Source organism: Cryptomeria japonica, chromosome 3 (assembly GCF_030272615.1).
Source record: "Cryptomeria japonica chromosome 3, Sugi_1.0, whole genome shotgun sequence".
Lineage (NCBI taxonomy): Eukaryota > Viridiplantae > Streptophyta > Pinopsida > Cupressales > Cupressaceae > Cryptomeria > Cryptomeria japonica.
The window spans coordinates 998,925,517-998,943,173 of record NC_081407.1 but is presented as its reverse complement, the minus strand read 5'-3'; the positions used below and the strand labels follow the sequence as shown (position 1 = coordinate 998,943,173).

General features: G+C 33.9%; 1 protein-coding gene across 1 annotated transcript; it reads right to left on the bottom strand.

Moving 5' to 3' along the window:
* Window positions 1–15,234: 15,234 nt before the first annotated feature.
* On the bottom strand, window positions 15,235–17,318 carry LOC131077764 (bidirectional sugar transporter SWEET1). The gene is made up of 6 exons (XM_058015315.2): window positions 17,197–17,318; window positions 17,065–17,101; window positions 16,731–16,950; window positions 16,029–16,187; window positions 15,630–15,749; window positions 15,235–15,541 (listed from the first exon to the last, which is right to left on the bottom strand). The coding sequence occupies exons 1-6, from the start codon at window positions 17,228–17,230 to the stop codon at window positions 15,377–15,379; spliced, it is 735 nt and encodes a 244-aa protein (XP_057871298.2). The 5' UTR covers window positions 17,231–17,318; the 3' UTR covers window positions 15,235–15,376.
* Between the last annotated feature and the right edge of the window lie 339 nt (window positions 17,319–17,657).

Genomic DNA, 17,657 nt, shown 5'->3' with positions numbered 1-17,657 from the left:
ATGCCAAGGTGGCGATTAATTGTTGCACAAGGAGTTGTCTGCGGCATGCCGCATGAAAGGAGGAAGGGGAGGATGGTAGGAAATCTTTTTCCTGATCTCATGGCATTAATCTCTTATCGTGCACATTCATTACCCGGCCTATAAGAGTTAAGACGGAGGCAGATTTTTTTACCTTTTGATTTGTGTACCACATTTTGCTTTGAAGCAGCTACAGAACAAATTTGTAGTTCGTAGAATCGTACCTTCTGTAAGACATTTTTTGCAGGAAGTGATTTTGAAATTGCAGGTGACAATGGAGGCCAATTTCACACTTCGAACAGACAATAAGTTGGTGCCCTTTTTGGGCAAAGTATCTGATAAACGAATGCAAGGACTATTCCAGTTTAAGGAGGAGAAGTTGTGGGCGGCAGCTCGACTGATGCTTGCGGAGGAGGTGGCACATATTAGTCACCGGTATCAAACTAACATGGAGGCTTACTCTCTGATTATGGCGTGGGCCTGTGAATTTGAACCGGAGGTGGAAAAGGTAAAACTCACATTGGTCAAATTGATTGATGGGGAGTTTTTGATTAACCTGGATTCAATCTTGGAGTGGGTGGTGCCAGGAGTTGGCATTCGAATTATGGAAGGGGACGACCAGGAGGAATTGCTTCCTTTTATTCATGGCCCAGAGGATGAAATCAAATACCAGTGCCATGAACGAGCCCGAGTGGGGTGGGAAGTGATGAAACTCTTTGTTAAATTAACAAGGGTGGATGAAGTCCTAAATGCTTTGCATGTGGTGGCAAGGATGGAGGTTGGTAGGGCATTGAGAGATAGGGCTAAAGAAGGAAGGGCCATACAACTACTGGCAAGCTTGGAGGGCGACCCTGACTTCGAGTTCCTAAATTGCATTCCAAAAATGAAAGCTGAAGTGGCAAAAGGGAAAGCCAAAGCATCGACCTCTGAGGAGGGAAGGGACTGGGAGGAAGCAACCCAGGGGGATAGTGAGACTGAGTGAGCGGCCTATCGGCAATGAACTAGTTTTTTTGTCTGCTTGCTATAAGCTGTGGACAAATTTTGTATCTTGAAATGTTTCAATTAATTGAATGAAAAAACTTTGACCGATAAACTTTTGTATCTTGCAACTTTTGAAATTTTGTATTTTGAATGACTATATAGTAATAGTATATATTTATCAAATTATAATCAACCATAATCAATGTACAAATAATTAATGGAACGAATTGAATTTTTTTTTTTATAGCATTACATAAAAAGATCATGGTATTAAATTTATTTCCATTGTTTAACAAATAATTGAAATAACGTAGCTCATATACAAAAAGCATTTGAAAGAAATTAATTAATAAAAATGAAATAGAATTATAGACAGCATTTTTATACCCATAAGACTGTAAGAGGCAAAGTGAAACAAACTGGAATTTGAAAAATTATCATTAATATTTATACTTTTGAAATTTACATTTTTTTCGTCAGAGACTTGAGTCCCCCCAAAACTTAAAAGCCAAAATGAGTGAGCCACTGGCACTCAGCCTATTAGGGTTCAAGGACATAGGAAAAAAAAACTCTAGGTAGTGGAATTGTTTATAATTTCTCCCTAAGAATCTGGCCCTCCTTCCATGTAGAATTCTTTAGACAGCACAAGCTGAGAGAATTCTTCAAGCCACATGTAGTTTGGAAAGTCATCCAGGAGGAACCATTTTCGGAGGAAGTCCTTGCCAATCTGCGCCCATTTTCTGTGATGCATCAGCTGCTCCACATTCCGATTTAGGAGAAATGGTTGCCTGGCAACTGGCAGTGTTTGGTCAGGGAGGAGAAGCTTGGATAAATCACTCACCCAAGGGATCCCCACCCCTACTTCTGCAATAACGACAAGAGTAATGTCATCTCCGAGGAAGTCTTCCTTAAAAACCTTCCTCAACAGCATCAGCATATCCACCTTGTCTCCTCCCAAGTCCAGAAGAGACGCTAAGAAGTGGGATGTAAGGTCCATGTTAACACGGTACCTATTTTCATTTCGCAGAAATTCTCTACCCAGCACCATCCGCACAACTTCATTGATGAATGACCCAACCTCCTTGCAGACTGATTGGAGGGTTGGGTCTCTAACGGAGCCTAGAAAGGCCCTCTGGTCCTCTGCAGAAATGCTTCTCAAGCGGATGGGAGTGTCCATCTTGAGAAAATAGATTAACAAATTAAACAACCTGAGCAGTGAGCCTATAAATCTAAAATACCATGAGCTCTGACCATTTATCTACCAAATGGCAAAGGCTAATTGAAGATGAAAGAAGCAGAGATCGTATATAAATTGTTGAAGCTCTTGATTGTAATAATTACTTCTTTAATAGTATTAACTGCTATAAAAAATTTTAAATCTTTCGTATCTCTACAAATCTTTCCCATAAATGCATGAGTGTGCGAAATTGGAAACAGCTATGAACCAGTACCAAATTGGCAAGTATCACATTGGAAGTCGTGGGAACAGAGTGCATTGCCGTAAGTGAAAAGATATATATTAAATGAATGAAATTATCGATTGTGATTCGTGACATTTGATACGTGTCTATTGAATCCAATTCCATTCCGAACACTTTCTGGTGAGCTATGTTCTCTTCATAAAATTGGGCCGAAATAAAACTTCAGCCATTGATATACGATCATCGAGGGGTTTAAAATCATTGATAGATTTTAGGCATGTGTCACCCTTTACATGTCAAAGAGGACGCGCTTATTGATACATCATGCAGAGTCCGGACTCAATGTATTATGTGATGTGATGTGATGTGCCTTGTCTATTAATGGCAATGAATTTATGAAATCGCCAATGAATTATATATTCGCAAAAACAAATTAAAAATTTTTCAAGCGGTGGATAAAAATCGACAATACATTTAAATAATTTTCAAGCGGTGGATAAAAATCGCCAATACATTTAAATAATTTTTCCTTTGGAGTAAAAATTTTTGCTCATACAATTATATATTTGTTCCTTTTAACAATAATTATTCGCCCCCCACAATAAATATTTTCCCCATAGAACAAGGTATTATTTGCCAGAAATTTATGGTATTTTTGTACCCTAGAAAAAAAATCACCATTACAAAATAAATTTTTCGTCATTTAAAAAACAAATTTCGCCATTGATATGAAAATTTCCCCCCGAAAATAATGTCTAATTCGCCAAGATTTTACACAGTTGCCCGGGGGGGTTTCTTAAAGTTATCCCTGAAGGTGATGAGTATTGCAGCAAATAATTTTAGGATTATTGTTCCATTAATGAAATTTGTAGGCAAAAAACAATTCCAAGAACTCCACAAGAAAATGGAGTGGTTGAGCACATGAATAGGACAATAATGGAGCGTGCAAGGAGCATGAGATTGCATGTTCGGTTGCCTTTAAACATGTGGGAAGATGCTGTCGATACTGTTGTATATTTAATTAATAAAGGTCATTTATCTCCTTTGGGTTGTGCGATTCCAAAGGAAGAATGAACAGTTAAGAAGGGGAGTTATTATTTTCTCAAAACCTTCGCATGTGAAGTATTTGCACATGTAGATTTTGAAAATAGAACCAGGTTGGATGTAAAATTAAAAAATTGTATTTTCGTTGGATATGGCATTGATGAATTTGGTTATAGGCTTTGGGATGTTGAAAAGCTAAAAACTATGAGAAGCGGGGATGTTGTATTCAATGAGAAGGTGTTCTACAAAGATTAGTTGCAGCAGCATGAGAAGAAAGAAAATTATTTTGTTGTGCTAGATGATATTCCAGATAGTGATATTCCAGTGGTTCCTCATGATCCACAACACCAACCAGAAATACCACAAACTCAAATGAATGTTAGATTGTCAACAAGGCTAAGTAGACCTCCTGGTAGGTTCTCTCCCTCTTTGTATTCTATTTTGTTAACAGATGTTGGTGAAGCAGAAGGATATGACAAAGCTATGTAGGTGGATACAAAGGTTCAATTAGAGTTTACCATTAAAGATGAAATGGACTCCTTGCGTAAAACTCAGACTTGGGAAAATAAGTTGCCTATAGGTAAAAAGGTTTTACAAAACAAATGGATTTGTAGGCTAAAAGACGAAGATGGAGGTAAGCATAAATTTAAAGCCAGGTTAGTCGTTAAAGGATTTGCATAGAAAAAGGGCATTGATTTTGCTAAAAAAAATTCTTTTATTGTTAAGATGACTTCTATTTGTACTATTTTAGGTATTGTGGTTGCTAAAGATTGCATTTGGAATAGTTAGATGGGAAAAACACCTTTCTCCATTGTGATTTGGAGGAGGAGATATATATGAAATAACCCCAAGGATTTAAGGTCAAAGGTAAGGAGAAATTGGTGTGTAGATTGTAGAAAAGTTTATATGGCTTGAAACAAGCACCTTGACAATGATACTTGAAATTTGATAGTTTTATGGTCAAGCAAGGCTACAATAGGTGTAATTCTAACCATTGTGTTTATTTTAAGAGTTTTCATAATGAAAGCTACATCATTTTGTGTTTATATGTTGATGACGTATGCTTGTAGCGAGGTGTAACATGGATCACATTAGAGAGTTAAAACAACAGTTAGCAAAATCTTTTTCTATGAAGGATTTTTGGGGAGGAAAACAAATCCTTGGTATAAAAATTTGTAGAGATAGGAAAAACAAAAAAATGACTCTATCCTAGGATGATCACATTGAAAAGGTGTTGTAGAGATTCCATATGGAGAATGCAAAAGCTGTCAGCATACTTTTGCCTAGTCAATCGAAATTGACTATGGAGATGTGTCCAAAGACACAAGAGGATAAAGACAAAATGTCTAAGGTACTATATGCTTCAAATGTAGGAAGTTTAATGTACATCATGGTATGCATGAGACCAGATATTGCACATGTTGTTGGAGTTGTAAGTAGGTATATGATTAATCTCGGATTGGAGCATTGGAATGCAGTAAAATGGGTTCTAAGGTATTTGAGAGGTACATACAATAAACATATTTGTTTTGGGGGCTCTATTACTGATCTAGTAGGTTATGTAGACTCATATTTAGTAGGGGATATTGATACTAGGTAGAGTACTACAGGTTATGTCTATACTGTTGGTAGGAGATCAATGAGTTGGATCTCTAGGTTGCAAAATGTGGTTGCTTTATCCACCACAAAGTATGTAGCTGCAATAGAGGTAAGCAAAGAGATGATATGGCTGTAATATTTCATGGAAGAATTGGGAAAAAGACAGGCTAACATTTATTTATTTACAGACAGCTAGAGTGCCATCCATCATGCAAAAAAAAATTCCTTGCATTCAAAGAAAAACAATTACAGTTGAGGTATCACTTCATCCGGTCAGTGTTGGATGATGGACAATTAAGGTTGGAAAAGATACATACAAATGAAAATATGATGGATATGTTTATAAAGGAAGTGACAAGGGAGAAGCTGAGATCCTCTTCAACTTTGATTGGTCTTCAAGACTGAAAACAATAAAACAAAACAACAAAGTCCAGGGCATTTCATTCCAATGGGAGCTACAAGGTCAGAGATGTTATGATCAGTCTCCAAGTGGGAGATTGTTGTTATATAGACCCTAATCAAACTTGGAGGTTTAATTTTCCCTAGTTCTATTGACACGGTTTCCAGCCGTATTTTTCAATGGGGGTTTGGGGGCAACACCCCTTGCGGAGTCCAAGGGTATCACCCTTAGCACACTCGCTATCACGGTACAGGGCGAGGTCGAGGGGTAGCGTCCTGCGAGGCCAAAAAAACTTAATTGTTTTATAAAGGCATCAAGTCTTATTTTTCTATTAGCTGACATTTTGTAACCCTATTTTTGTAACAAACATAAGTTTTGATAAAAAAGGCTAAGGATTAGGGTTTTTTAGTAGAGAATTTTGTAGTACTTTGCAGGGGTATTGAGTTGCAAAGGGATTGCAAGTTGTCATTGGTTTTGATTTACTGGATAATAATATTGGACTCTTTGTTAGGTGGATGTAGCTCGAGATTGGGTAAACCACGTCTATTATCATTTCTATGTTTAATATTTATCTACATATAATTGATATTTTCTACATACAATTCCTAACAAGTGGTATCAGAGCTAGTTGTGTTCGATTATCATCTGTAGGACGATCTCACAATTGAGTGGGAGTCTCATGGTTAAGTAGGAGCAATGGAAGAGGAGGGAAAATTGAAGGTAGAAAAATTCAATGGGCATAACTATCAGTTATGGAAGATGTAGATGGAGGATTATCTCTATAAAAAGGATTTATGGAGGTCGTTGGAAGGAACAACCAAGAAATGCACAATGAGTGATGAGGATTGAAATGTTTTGGACAGAAAGGCACTAGGAACCATTCACTTGTACTTGGCACCGTCTATAGCATTCAATATAATAAAAGCAAAAACAAATGCATAATTGATGTCTGCACTGGCTAAATTGTATGAAAACCCTTGGCCTCAAATGAGGTATTTCTCATGAACCATCTATTTAATCTGAAAATTATTGAAGGTGGATCAGTGATAGATGATTTAAATGAGTTTAATATGATTACTAGGCAGTTGGCTTCTCTAAAGGTAAATTCTAAAGAAGAAGTTAGATCTCTCTTGATATTATGTTCTTTGCATGAAATTTGGAATAGTTTGGTAATGGTGGTTAGTAACTCGGGTGGATCCACATCAGGTAGTGTTTTGAATGCAGAAATCTGGGGTAGACCAAAGGAGAGAGGAAAAGGTTCTGGAGGTCATGGGAAGTCATGTTGAAAATGAAAGGACAAGAGATCCCAATCCAGAGGATCGAGAGATTGCTAGTATTGTGGGAAACCAAGTCATCTAAACAAATATTTTTGGTCTTGGAAGAATGAAGAAGAAAAACAAGAAGGTAATAAGGAGGAAAATATGGTAAGTAATAAATCTGAAGAAGATTATTTGATTCTTTTCCTAGATAATGCCAATGATTCATGGGTTTTAGATCCAATGGCTTCATTTCATGCTGCATCCCATAGAAGTTATTTTCTTGATTATGTCCAAGGGGATTTTGGGTTGGTTTATTTGGGAGATAATTAACCCTGTCAGATTGTTGGAAAGGGATGAATTAAGATTAAGATGTAGAATGAGAATCATTGGATACTACAAGTGGTAAAGCACATTCCAAGGCTAAGTAGGAATTTAATTTCACTAGGGCAACTAGGTGATGAAGGTTGAACAAATACTTTTAATGATAAAAATTGGAAGGTTTAAAGGGTGCCTTGATAGTAGAAAAAGGTGTGAAAGTAGGCACCTTATATCTTTGTATAGGTCATACTGTTCCTTCTTCTTTAGTTGTTGCAGAGAAAACCCAAACACATTCAGGAACAGTTGATGCGGGTTCACAAGAAGAAACTAAAATAGTTGTTGTAGGTTCTGAGACAACACTATGACACAACAGAATTGGGCATATGAGTGAAAAAGGTATGAAGGTACTTCATTCCAAAAAGGTTTCTCTAGGTTTGAAATGTATTAATATGGATTTCTCTTAAAGTTGTGTGTAAGGCAAACAAAAGAAAGTTAGTTTTCTCAAGGATGGGAAGCAAAAGAAAGATGAAAAGTTGGAGCTTGTGTATACAAATGTATGGGGACAAGATTTGGTATCTTCCCTTAGTGGCTCTTGCTATTAGGTTACATTCATAGATGATGCAACTAGGAAGGTTTGAATTTACTTAGGCATAAATCTGATGTATTGGAAAAATTTAAGAAATGGAGAAGCTTAGTTGAAAATGAGACAGGTAAAAGATTAAAATGTCTTAGATCTGATAATAGTGGTGAGTATTGCAACAAATAATTTGAGGATTATTGGTCCATTAATGAAATTCATAGCCAGAAAATGGTTCCAAGAACTCCACAAGAAAATGGAGTGGCAGTGCATGAGTAGGACAATAATGGAGCATGCAAGGAGCATGAGATTTCATGTTGGGATGCCTTTAAAAATGTGGGTAGAGGCTGCCAATACTACTATATATTTAATTAATATAGGTCCTTCAACTCCATTAGGTTGTGGTATTCCAGAGGAAGCATGGATGGGTAAGAAGGTGAGTTATTCTTTTCTCAAAACCTTTGGATTTGAAGCATTTGCACATGTAGATTCTGAAAATAGAACCAAGTTGGATACAAAATCAAAAAAGTGTATTTTCATTGGATATGGCATTGATGAATTTGGTTATAGGCTTTGGGATGGTGAAAATCTGAAAACTGTGAGAAGCGGGGATGTTGTATTCAATGAGAAGGTGTTGTACAAATATTAGTTGCAGCAACATGAGAAGAAAGAAAAGGATTTTCTTGTGCTAGATGATATTCCAGATAGTGATGTTCTAGTGGTTCCTCAGGCTCCTCAACACCAACCAGAAATACCACAAAATCTAGTGAATGTTAGATGGTCAACAAGGCTAAGTAGACCTCCTGATAGGCTCTCTCCCTATTTGTATTCTATTTTGTTAACAGATTGTGGTGAACCAGAAGGATATGATGAAGCTATGCAGGTGGATACAAAGGTTCAATGCGATCTTGTCATGAAAGAAGAAATGGACTCCTTGCATAAAAATCAAACTTGGGAATTATGTAAGTTGCCTGCAGGTAAAAAGGCTTTACAAAACAAATGGGTTTGTAGGCTAAAAGAGGAAGATGGAGGTAAGCAGGGATTTAAAGCCAAGTTAGTCATTAAAGGATTTGCATAAAAAAAAGGGCATTGATTTTGCTGAAATTTTTTCTTCAGTTGTCAAGATGAATTATATTCATACAATTGTAAGTATTATGGGTGCTAAAGATTGCATTTGGAACATTTAGATGTGAAAACCACCTTTCTCCATGGTGATTTGAAGGAGGAGATATATGTGGAACAACCCCAAGGATTTGAGGTCAAAGGTAAGGAGAAATTGGTGTGAAGATTGTAGAAGAGTTTATATGGCTTGAAACAAGAACCTTAGTAATGGTACTTGAAATTTGATAGTTTTATGCTTGAGCAAGGTTGCAGCAGGTGTAATTCTGACCATTGTGTTTATTTTAAGAGGGGGGATAATGAAAGCTATATTATTTTGTTGTTATATGTTGATGACCTATGCTTATAGTAGGGTCTAACATGGATCACATTAGAGAGTTAAAACAATAGTTAGCAAAACCATTTGCTATGAAGGATTTGGGGGCATAAAAACAAATCCTTGGTATAAAAATTTGTAGAGATAGGTAAAACAAAAAAATGACTCTATCCTAGGATGATCACATTGAAAAGGTGTTGTAGAGATTCCATATGGAGAATGCAAAAACTTTTAGCATACCTTTTCCTAGTCAATCGAAATTCACTACGGAGATGTGTCTAAAGACACAAGAGGAGAAAGATAAAATGTCCAAGGTACCATATGCTTCAACTGTAGGAAGTTTAATGTACATTATGGTATTCACAAGACTAGATATGGCACATGTTGTTGGAGTCGTAAGCAAGTATATGAGTAATCCCGGATTGAAGCATTGGAATGCAGTAAAATGGGTTCTCAGGTATCACGGGGGCTTCACTGTCTAGGCAATATTATATCACATGCATTTATATTGGGGGATTTAATATCCCAAAAATGAGATCAATATATTGCCTATCTACTGGAAATAGGGGGGTTTTTAATTCGAGCTATGAAAAAATGCAATATCTGGTTAAAATTGGGGGGGTTTTAATTTGGGCAATGTATTGGGAGGGGGTGACAAAAAAGGATTTTAGGGCAATTTTTTTTTAAATAGGGGGATTATTTAATATTTCATGAACACACATGTTATAAGCTAAGTTCACTGAGTGAAGCCCCTATGTCAAGTATTTGATAGGTATATCCAATAAACATTTATGTTTTGGGGGCTCTAATAACGATCTAGCAGGTTATGCAGACTCAGATTTGGCAAGGGATATCGATACCAGGCAGAGTACTATAGGTTATGTCTTTACTGTCAGTGGGAGAGAAGTGAGTTGGATCTCCAGGTTGCAAAAGGTGGTTTCTTTATCCACCACAGAGGCAGAGTATGTAGTTGCAACAGAGGCAAGTAAAGAGATGATATGGTTGCAATCTTTCATTGAAGAATTGGGCAAGAGACTGGCTAACTATTATTTGTTTACAGATAGACAAAGTGTCATCCATCCTGCAATTTTTTTTCCCTTGCATTCAAAGACAAAATACATATAGTTGAGATATCACTTCATCCGGTCAGTGTTGGATGATGGATAATTAAGGCTAGAAAAGATACATACAAATGAAAATCTAGCATATATGTTTACAAAGGAAGTGACAAGAGAGAAGCTTAGCTCCTCTTTAGCTTTGGTTGGACTTCAAGACTGAAAAACAATAAAACAAAATAGCAAAGTCCAAGGTGTGTCATTCTAGTGGGAGCTACAAGGTCAGCAGTGTTATGATCAATCTCCAAGTGGGAGATGATATGTAGTGGAGTTTAATCAATCTCCAAGTGGGAGATTGTTGTCATATGGAACCTAATCAGACTTGGAGGTCCAAGGGCAATGCCCGTAGCATGCTCCCTGTCGTGATCTAGGGTGGGGTCATGGGGCAGCACCCCGTGAAGCCAAAAAAATTTATTATTTTATAAAGGCATCAAGTGTTATTTTTTATTGGCTGACATGTTGTAACCCTATTTTTGTAACCAACATAAGCCTTGACAAAAAGGCTAAGGGTTAGGGTTTTTTAGTAGAGAATTGTGTATCACTTTGCAGCAGTATTGAGTTGCAAGGGGATTGTTGGTTGTAATCAGTTTTGATTTATTGGATAATAATATTGGACTCTTTGTTTGGTGGATGTAGCTCGAGATTGGGTGAACCATGTTAAATATTATCTTTTAGGTGTTATTATTTTTGTGTTTTTCATTCCTTTGTTTATAATTGATATTTTCTGCATGTGACTCCTAACACATTCTAACCACCTTATTTGAAGAGGAGAGGTTTAAAAAATACGTTTAATCATGATCCCAACAACATTTAAGTATGAGATTAAGAATTGAAGGGAAATGTGAACATGTTTATTTTATAATAATGAAATGGTAAGACATAGGTAATGGCACTATGTTGTAAAATGTATAACCTATAGTGACATTTGTAACAAGTATGAAAATAACTTGAGAAAGTGCAATATAACCATCTTATTTGAAGAAAATAGCTTAAACAAAATAATAATTTTTTTGACTAAAATCCACCAACATCGAACAGGTTTGAAATATTCATAAAATTATTTTCAAAGTACTTATAACCTGCATTTAGCATGTTCATATTTTATTACAACTCTTGACCCCATTAATTGCTTAGTTATATAAACATTATTAAAATCCTTCATTGAGATTAAACCAATTTTTTAGCTTTTTTTATCAAATGTATTTTTCAATATCACCTTTTTTGGATAGTATAACCACCATGTTTGAAGAAAAGAGTTTAAACAAAATAACAATTTTTTTGACCAAGATCCTTGGCATAAAAAAAAAAAAAAAGGTTTGAAATTTTCAAAGAACTATTTGGAAAGAACTTATAAGTTATATTTAACATGTTCATATTTATCGCAACACTTGACCCCATTAATTACTTGGTTATATAAAGATTCTTAAATTTTTTTATTGATTTTGCATCAACTTAAATAAATTTGATCAAATGTATTTATAAATATAACTTTAATTGGACAACATACCTTGATTGAAGAAAATAGGTTAAAGAAAATAACCAAATTTTTGGCCAGGATCCATGAGCATTAAAAAAACCTTGTTTAAAATTTATCATAAAACTATTTGTAAAACACTTATAATTTGTACTTAACATTTTCATCTTTTATTACAACTCTTGATCCCATTAATTGCTTGGTTATGTAAACATTATGTATACCTGAAAAGATGTTAATGATCATTTAAGAACTAAATAAACAAGAATAACAATGAAACATTACATATGAAGGATAAAACAAGTTAAACCAAAATTCTCTCAAAACCATTCCATTGTTCTCTATCTCATAGGATTCCTTGAGCCATGATTGCTCTCAGATCATTGAGAAATTGACTCTTGGAACGACAACTACAAGAACAAGCGATATGTGATAAGATGATCTATATGCAAAGCAAATAAGATCTATATGATGATTAATAATGCTTGATAAGATAAGATATTATGCTATGATAATGAAACTAACTATGCTGTGATATGGATATTAAGCTATACTAACATGAATATTCTATGCTAATGATATGAAATTATTCTAAATGTTAAAGATTATGATTAAATAAAGAGAGGCAAAGCTTAAGACTTGATGAAATAGATTATAATCTGGATGCATTAAACTTGGATGATTGATAAAGAGGGAAATGAGGTCTATTTATAGAAGAAATGGGCAAATGGATGGTTAAGATTGAGTAATCTTGACAAGGGTTAGGATTGAAGGATCTTCAATCCATGTGATATTTTCAAACCTATCCCATGTTGACAAGTGTCAATATGATAAGGCCTGAGAGAGGAGAGAAGAGACATTAAATGCTTGAGGAGACATAAGGGTCACCCTAGGAGGGTTTGGTTAGGTTTGATTTAGTAGATAAATATTTTATCCAAAGGACAAACTCTTGTGCAAGAATTAAACAAATAACCATGGTCAAAGCAATGAGTTCTCGAAGAGACCCATGAGTTAAAAGGATGGTTAAGTTAGAGGAAAGTCTCTAACCCAAGGTAGAAGGTGAATTAACCATTAATGGTTATGAAGACTTTAGAGGTTAACTTGTTGAAGTGATAAAGCCTTTAATGGTTTATGAAGACTTTGGAGGCTTTTGAGAAGTGACCCTTTTCTTAAGGAATGTGCAAGTGTTTAAGGGGTAATTATGCTAAAATGAAAGGGATTAGAAGAATCTAGAAGAGGTTTAGGTATGCAAGTGGGAGGGATTTTTAGGATTTAATTTACATAAAATTAATTTATTTCAGTTTATTGGTACAACTTGCATTTGGATAGATATTTAAATAAATGTTGATTTATTTAAATGTGAATGTGAGTTTTGAATTTTATTTAAATAAATATTAATTTATTTAAATGAGAAAAAGGGGGATAAATCATTAAATGCTTGAGGACTTGAAGGATGTCATTAATGCTTAAGAAGACTCTAGAAGTAAACCATTAGAGGCTTGAAGACTTTGAGGAAAACCATTAAAGGTTTAAGAAGACTCTAGAAGGAAACCATTAAAGGCTTGAAGACTTTGAGGGAAACCATTAAAGGCTTGAGAAGTGTCTAGAATGAAAGGATTAAAGGTAATGTGCAAACCATTAAATGGTGATTAGGCTAATAATAGAAATTTAGACATGATTAGGAAAAATGTTAACTTGCAACTTGCATTTTCTAGAAAGTGCAAGTGGGGAGGGATTTTAGGAATTTAAATAAATATTAATTTATTTAAAAGTGAGAGACAGGATTTAGGGATTTTAAACAAATATTAATTTATTTAAATGTGAAGAAGGATTTAATTAAACAAATATAATTTAGTTATTTAATTAATGGTCTGAATTTGGTTAAGTGAATTAAATTAAATAATTTATTTAATTAATAGAAGAAGGGGGTGGGGTGAATTAATTAAATATTAATTTAATTAATAGTTGGAAAAGGGGAAAAGATTAATTAAATGTGAATTTAGTTAATAGTTAAATGAATGATAGTTAAACAAATATAAAATTAATTTAATCAAGTGGACAGATTTAGGTGTCTACATATAATTAAAATCTTTCATTGATTTTGCACCAATTTTTAATTATTATTTTTTATCAAATGTATTTTTCAATATAACTTTTTTTGGACAATGTAACCATGTGGTTTGAAGAAAAAATGTTAAACAAAATAACAAACAAACTTTTTGACCAAGATCTATGTCATAAAAAAGATTTGAAATTTTCATAAACTATTTGGAAAACACTTACAAGCTATATTTAGAAAGTTCATATTTTATCATAACACTTGACCCCATTAATTGCTTAGTTATGTAAAGATTATATAAAAAAATCACTTTGGCTAAAAAAATATTATGATTTTTATTTTTCAAGTATAACTTTTTTTAGACAATATGACTACTTTGTTTGAAGAAAATATGTTAAATAAAATAACAAACATTTTGACCAAGATCCATGGCATCAAAAAAAGGTTTGAAATTTTCATAAAACTTGGAAAGAACTTCTAACTTGTATTTAATAATTTCATCTTTCATTATAACTCCTAACGCTAATAATTGTTTGAAGAAAAGAGGTTAACCAAAAGAAAAGTTTGGAATTTAAATACAAATATTTGAAAAGCACTTATAACTTTTATTTAACATGTTCATCTTTTATTACAACTCTTGAAACTAGTAATTGATTGGTTATGAAAACATTAGTAAAATCTTTCATTGACTTTACATTGATTTTTTAATTCTTTTTATCAAATGTATTTTTCAATATAATTTTTATAATATTCATTAGACTTGGAAACAACCCAAGAAAAAACTATATCTTCTCAATGTTGTGATCACTTTTGAGATCAAGTTTCTAATGTAAATTATTATTTTTTAAGTTGATTAGATTTGGAAGTCCACAAGCAAAAAAACCTATCAACTATATATCACGACAATGGATAACAATATCAAGTAAAATACGTGAAACTAAATATAAAGGCAATTAATGTTTCATGGTGAAAAGTTTCATAACTCATCAAATAATCTTAAGTACATCATAAGCCAAAAATGAATGTATTAGACAATTTATGCTTCTACCAAAAAAAACATGTAGTAATTAATAATGATCCATCATTTAGGTTGAGATAAATAAGTGGACAATATTTAAGAAATGATTGAAAAATATGAGAGTGGTGAAACCTTAATGATAGCATATTATGAATGCATAGTCTACATTGACATCCTTATCAAATACCAAAAATAACTTGAACAATCTACCTACCTTAAGAAAACAACAAACTTTTTAATAAAAGATCTAATAACATTAAAAAGATTTTATTTTTTTCTAAAACTATTTAAATGACTCTTATAACTTGTGATTATAATTAACTTGTTACTCCTTTACTACAAGTCTTGATCCCATAAAGTAGACTCATCCATTGATTCTGCACCAGTTTGTCTTTTGTTTTTTCACTTCAAATTTTTGCGTTATGATTTGCTTTCCGTGCTGCTTAGATACTTTGCTCGAAATATGCAACTATATCCTGACAACATGAATTTAATATTCCTTAAAGAGCCCCACAATCAAGATCAAAATTCGGTTATTTTATATTCAAACGACAAAAGACAGAATATACATCTGTACAGACAGAATTGAAAGCACACAGTGCCACCACTTGGGCAGCTTTCCGTTTATCAACTGCATTCAAATACCGTTCATTTTCTTTTAACCTTGAATGACAGTTCCTTGTGCAGCAATGTCACTTTCACCCATTAGCTTTGCTTCTGCAGGACTCGATGTTGATTTCTTGCCAATCCTCTTCCAGTCTTTATAAACGGCGTACACAGTCAGCTGTATCGCTCCCAGTACACAACCAATTCCGTTAGGCACCTGTCCAAAACGCAACAAATTAAATACCAAAATCACCAATTTCTAATCAACTACTCAAACCACAGGGGCCTGCAAATATATCACTTACTGCTACCAGTAGATCTTTGCCAGCAAGCCCAAAAACAAACCACGACGTGCCGCACAGGAATAAAAATAAAGACTGAAAGAAGGGCATAGACTCCACGCTCTTTGTCTCCATCACCTTCCTCTGCAAAAACAGCCTCCGTTAATTTCAAAGCAACTTCTCTAGAATGTTCCAGACTCTTGTTAAAATATATGACAGAGACATGAAACAGTCCCCCCAACCGATGCTCTCACACGTGGCAGAGAATTGCAGGTTAAAATATTGTTCGTTTCAAAACAGAGTGCAATAAATCTCTACTTTATAGTGTATTAGTATCAATCAACTTTATTTCATGGACATCAATGCTACTTAATAGTAAATACAGTATTTGTGATGGGAAATGAGATGAGAGGTAGGTCTTACCATTATGGAAAGCGGAGATGCATACATACAGATTGAGAAAATGGCGGCAGCGAAACCACATAACTTCTTTCTTCCATTTCCGTGCAGTGCAGAGAGTGAAACCACAGCGATTATTACAAATATCATCAACACAATCACCAGAAGCCCAAATATTATCGCCTATTTCATCAAATCAATTTCAATAACTAGGAATTCCAAATGTTTTCATCTATTTCATCAAATCAATCTCAATAACTAAGAATTCCAAATTTTTTCGCCTATTTCATCAAATCAATCTCAATAACTAAGAATTCCAAATTTTTTCGCCTATTTCATCAAATCAATCTCAATAAACAAGAAGTTCAAATATTTTGGCCTATTTCACCACAAATCTCAATAACAATCAGAAGTCCAAATATTTTCGCCTATTTCATCAAATCAATCTCAATAACTATCCGAAGTCCAAATATTTTCGCCTACTTCATCAAATCAATCACAATAACTATCCGAAATCCAAATATTTTCGCCTACTTCATCAAATCTATCTCAACAACCAAGAAGTCCAAATATTTTCGCCTATTTCATCAGATCACTGTCAATAACTAAGAAGTCCAAATATTTTTCTCTATTTCATCGAATCAATCTCAATAACAGAAACAAATTTACAAAGAATCCTGGAAAAGGGGATAAAATTGTAAGTACCTAAGCTTAATGAAAACTTACCCTGTATTTATTGTCTCGGATATTGAACAGAAAGACAACAACGTAGCACAATTCGATGACTGATCCGATTCTATTGATTATACTAAGGAGCGTATTGTTAGGCGATACAAATGGCAGGCCGTACCATGCAGACAGCAAGCAATTCAGAAGCGTAGAAACATACGGAATCCCAGAAAACTGATCCGTTGAATGCTCCCTTAAAATCTTCCTGAACGTAATCCTGCGGCCAAAAGCAACAAATAATCAAGAACAAGGATTAATGATCTGCATTGGTGCACTTAAAATGGGAGGAAAATAAAGAAACCCTAGAACCTAAATCTTCACAACAACTTACACAGGCGCCAAGAACAGAATAAGTGCAGTGATATATCCTGCACAAGCAGCACACAAATAAATCAAAATTCAAATGGCAAGAGCTCAGTTGCCAAGCAGGTGAATGAAGATGAAGACTACAGAGAATACAAACCGAAGATGCCGAATTCGAAATGCACATCAAACATTCTGGCAAATTTTCCTTCACTGCTAGAATTTGCAGTTCAAAAGATTTGAAATGGGAATTGTGAGGGAGTGAAGCAGATTTATATAATTAATCCTTGGAGATTTAGAAATAATAATCAAGTTATTATACAGAATATTTTCAAAAATTTAAATAAAGAAAAATTTTAAATATAGATATTGAAACAAAAAGAATTTCAATCTTTTGATAATTTGCATAAAATAATAAACAATCAAAATGATAAGTTATTTTTAAAAATTTAAATAAAGATATTAAAATATAGATTTCAAAATTAAAAGAGTTTCATTGTTTGAATCTCTTTAAATCAATCTTTTTATACAACTTAAAATAATAAACAATCACAACCACAAGTTATTTTTTAAAAAATAAATAAAAATATAGATATTGAAACAACAAGGATTTCTTTGTTT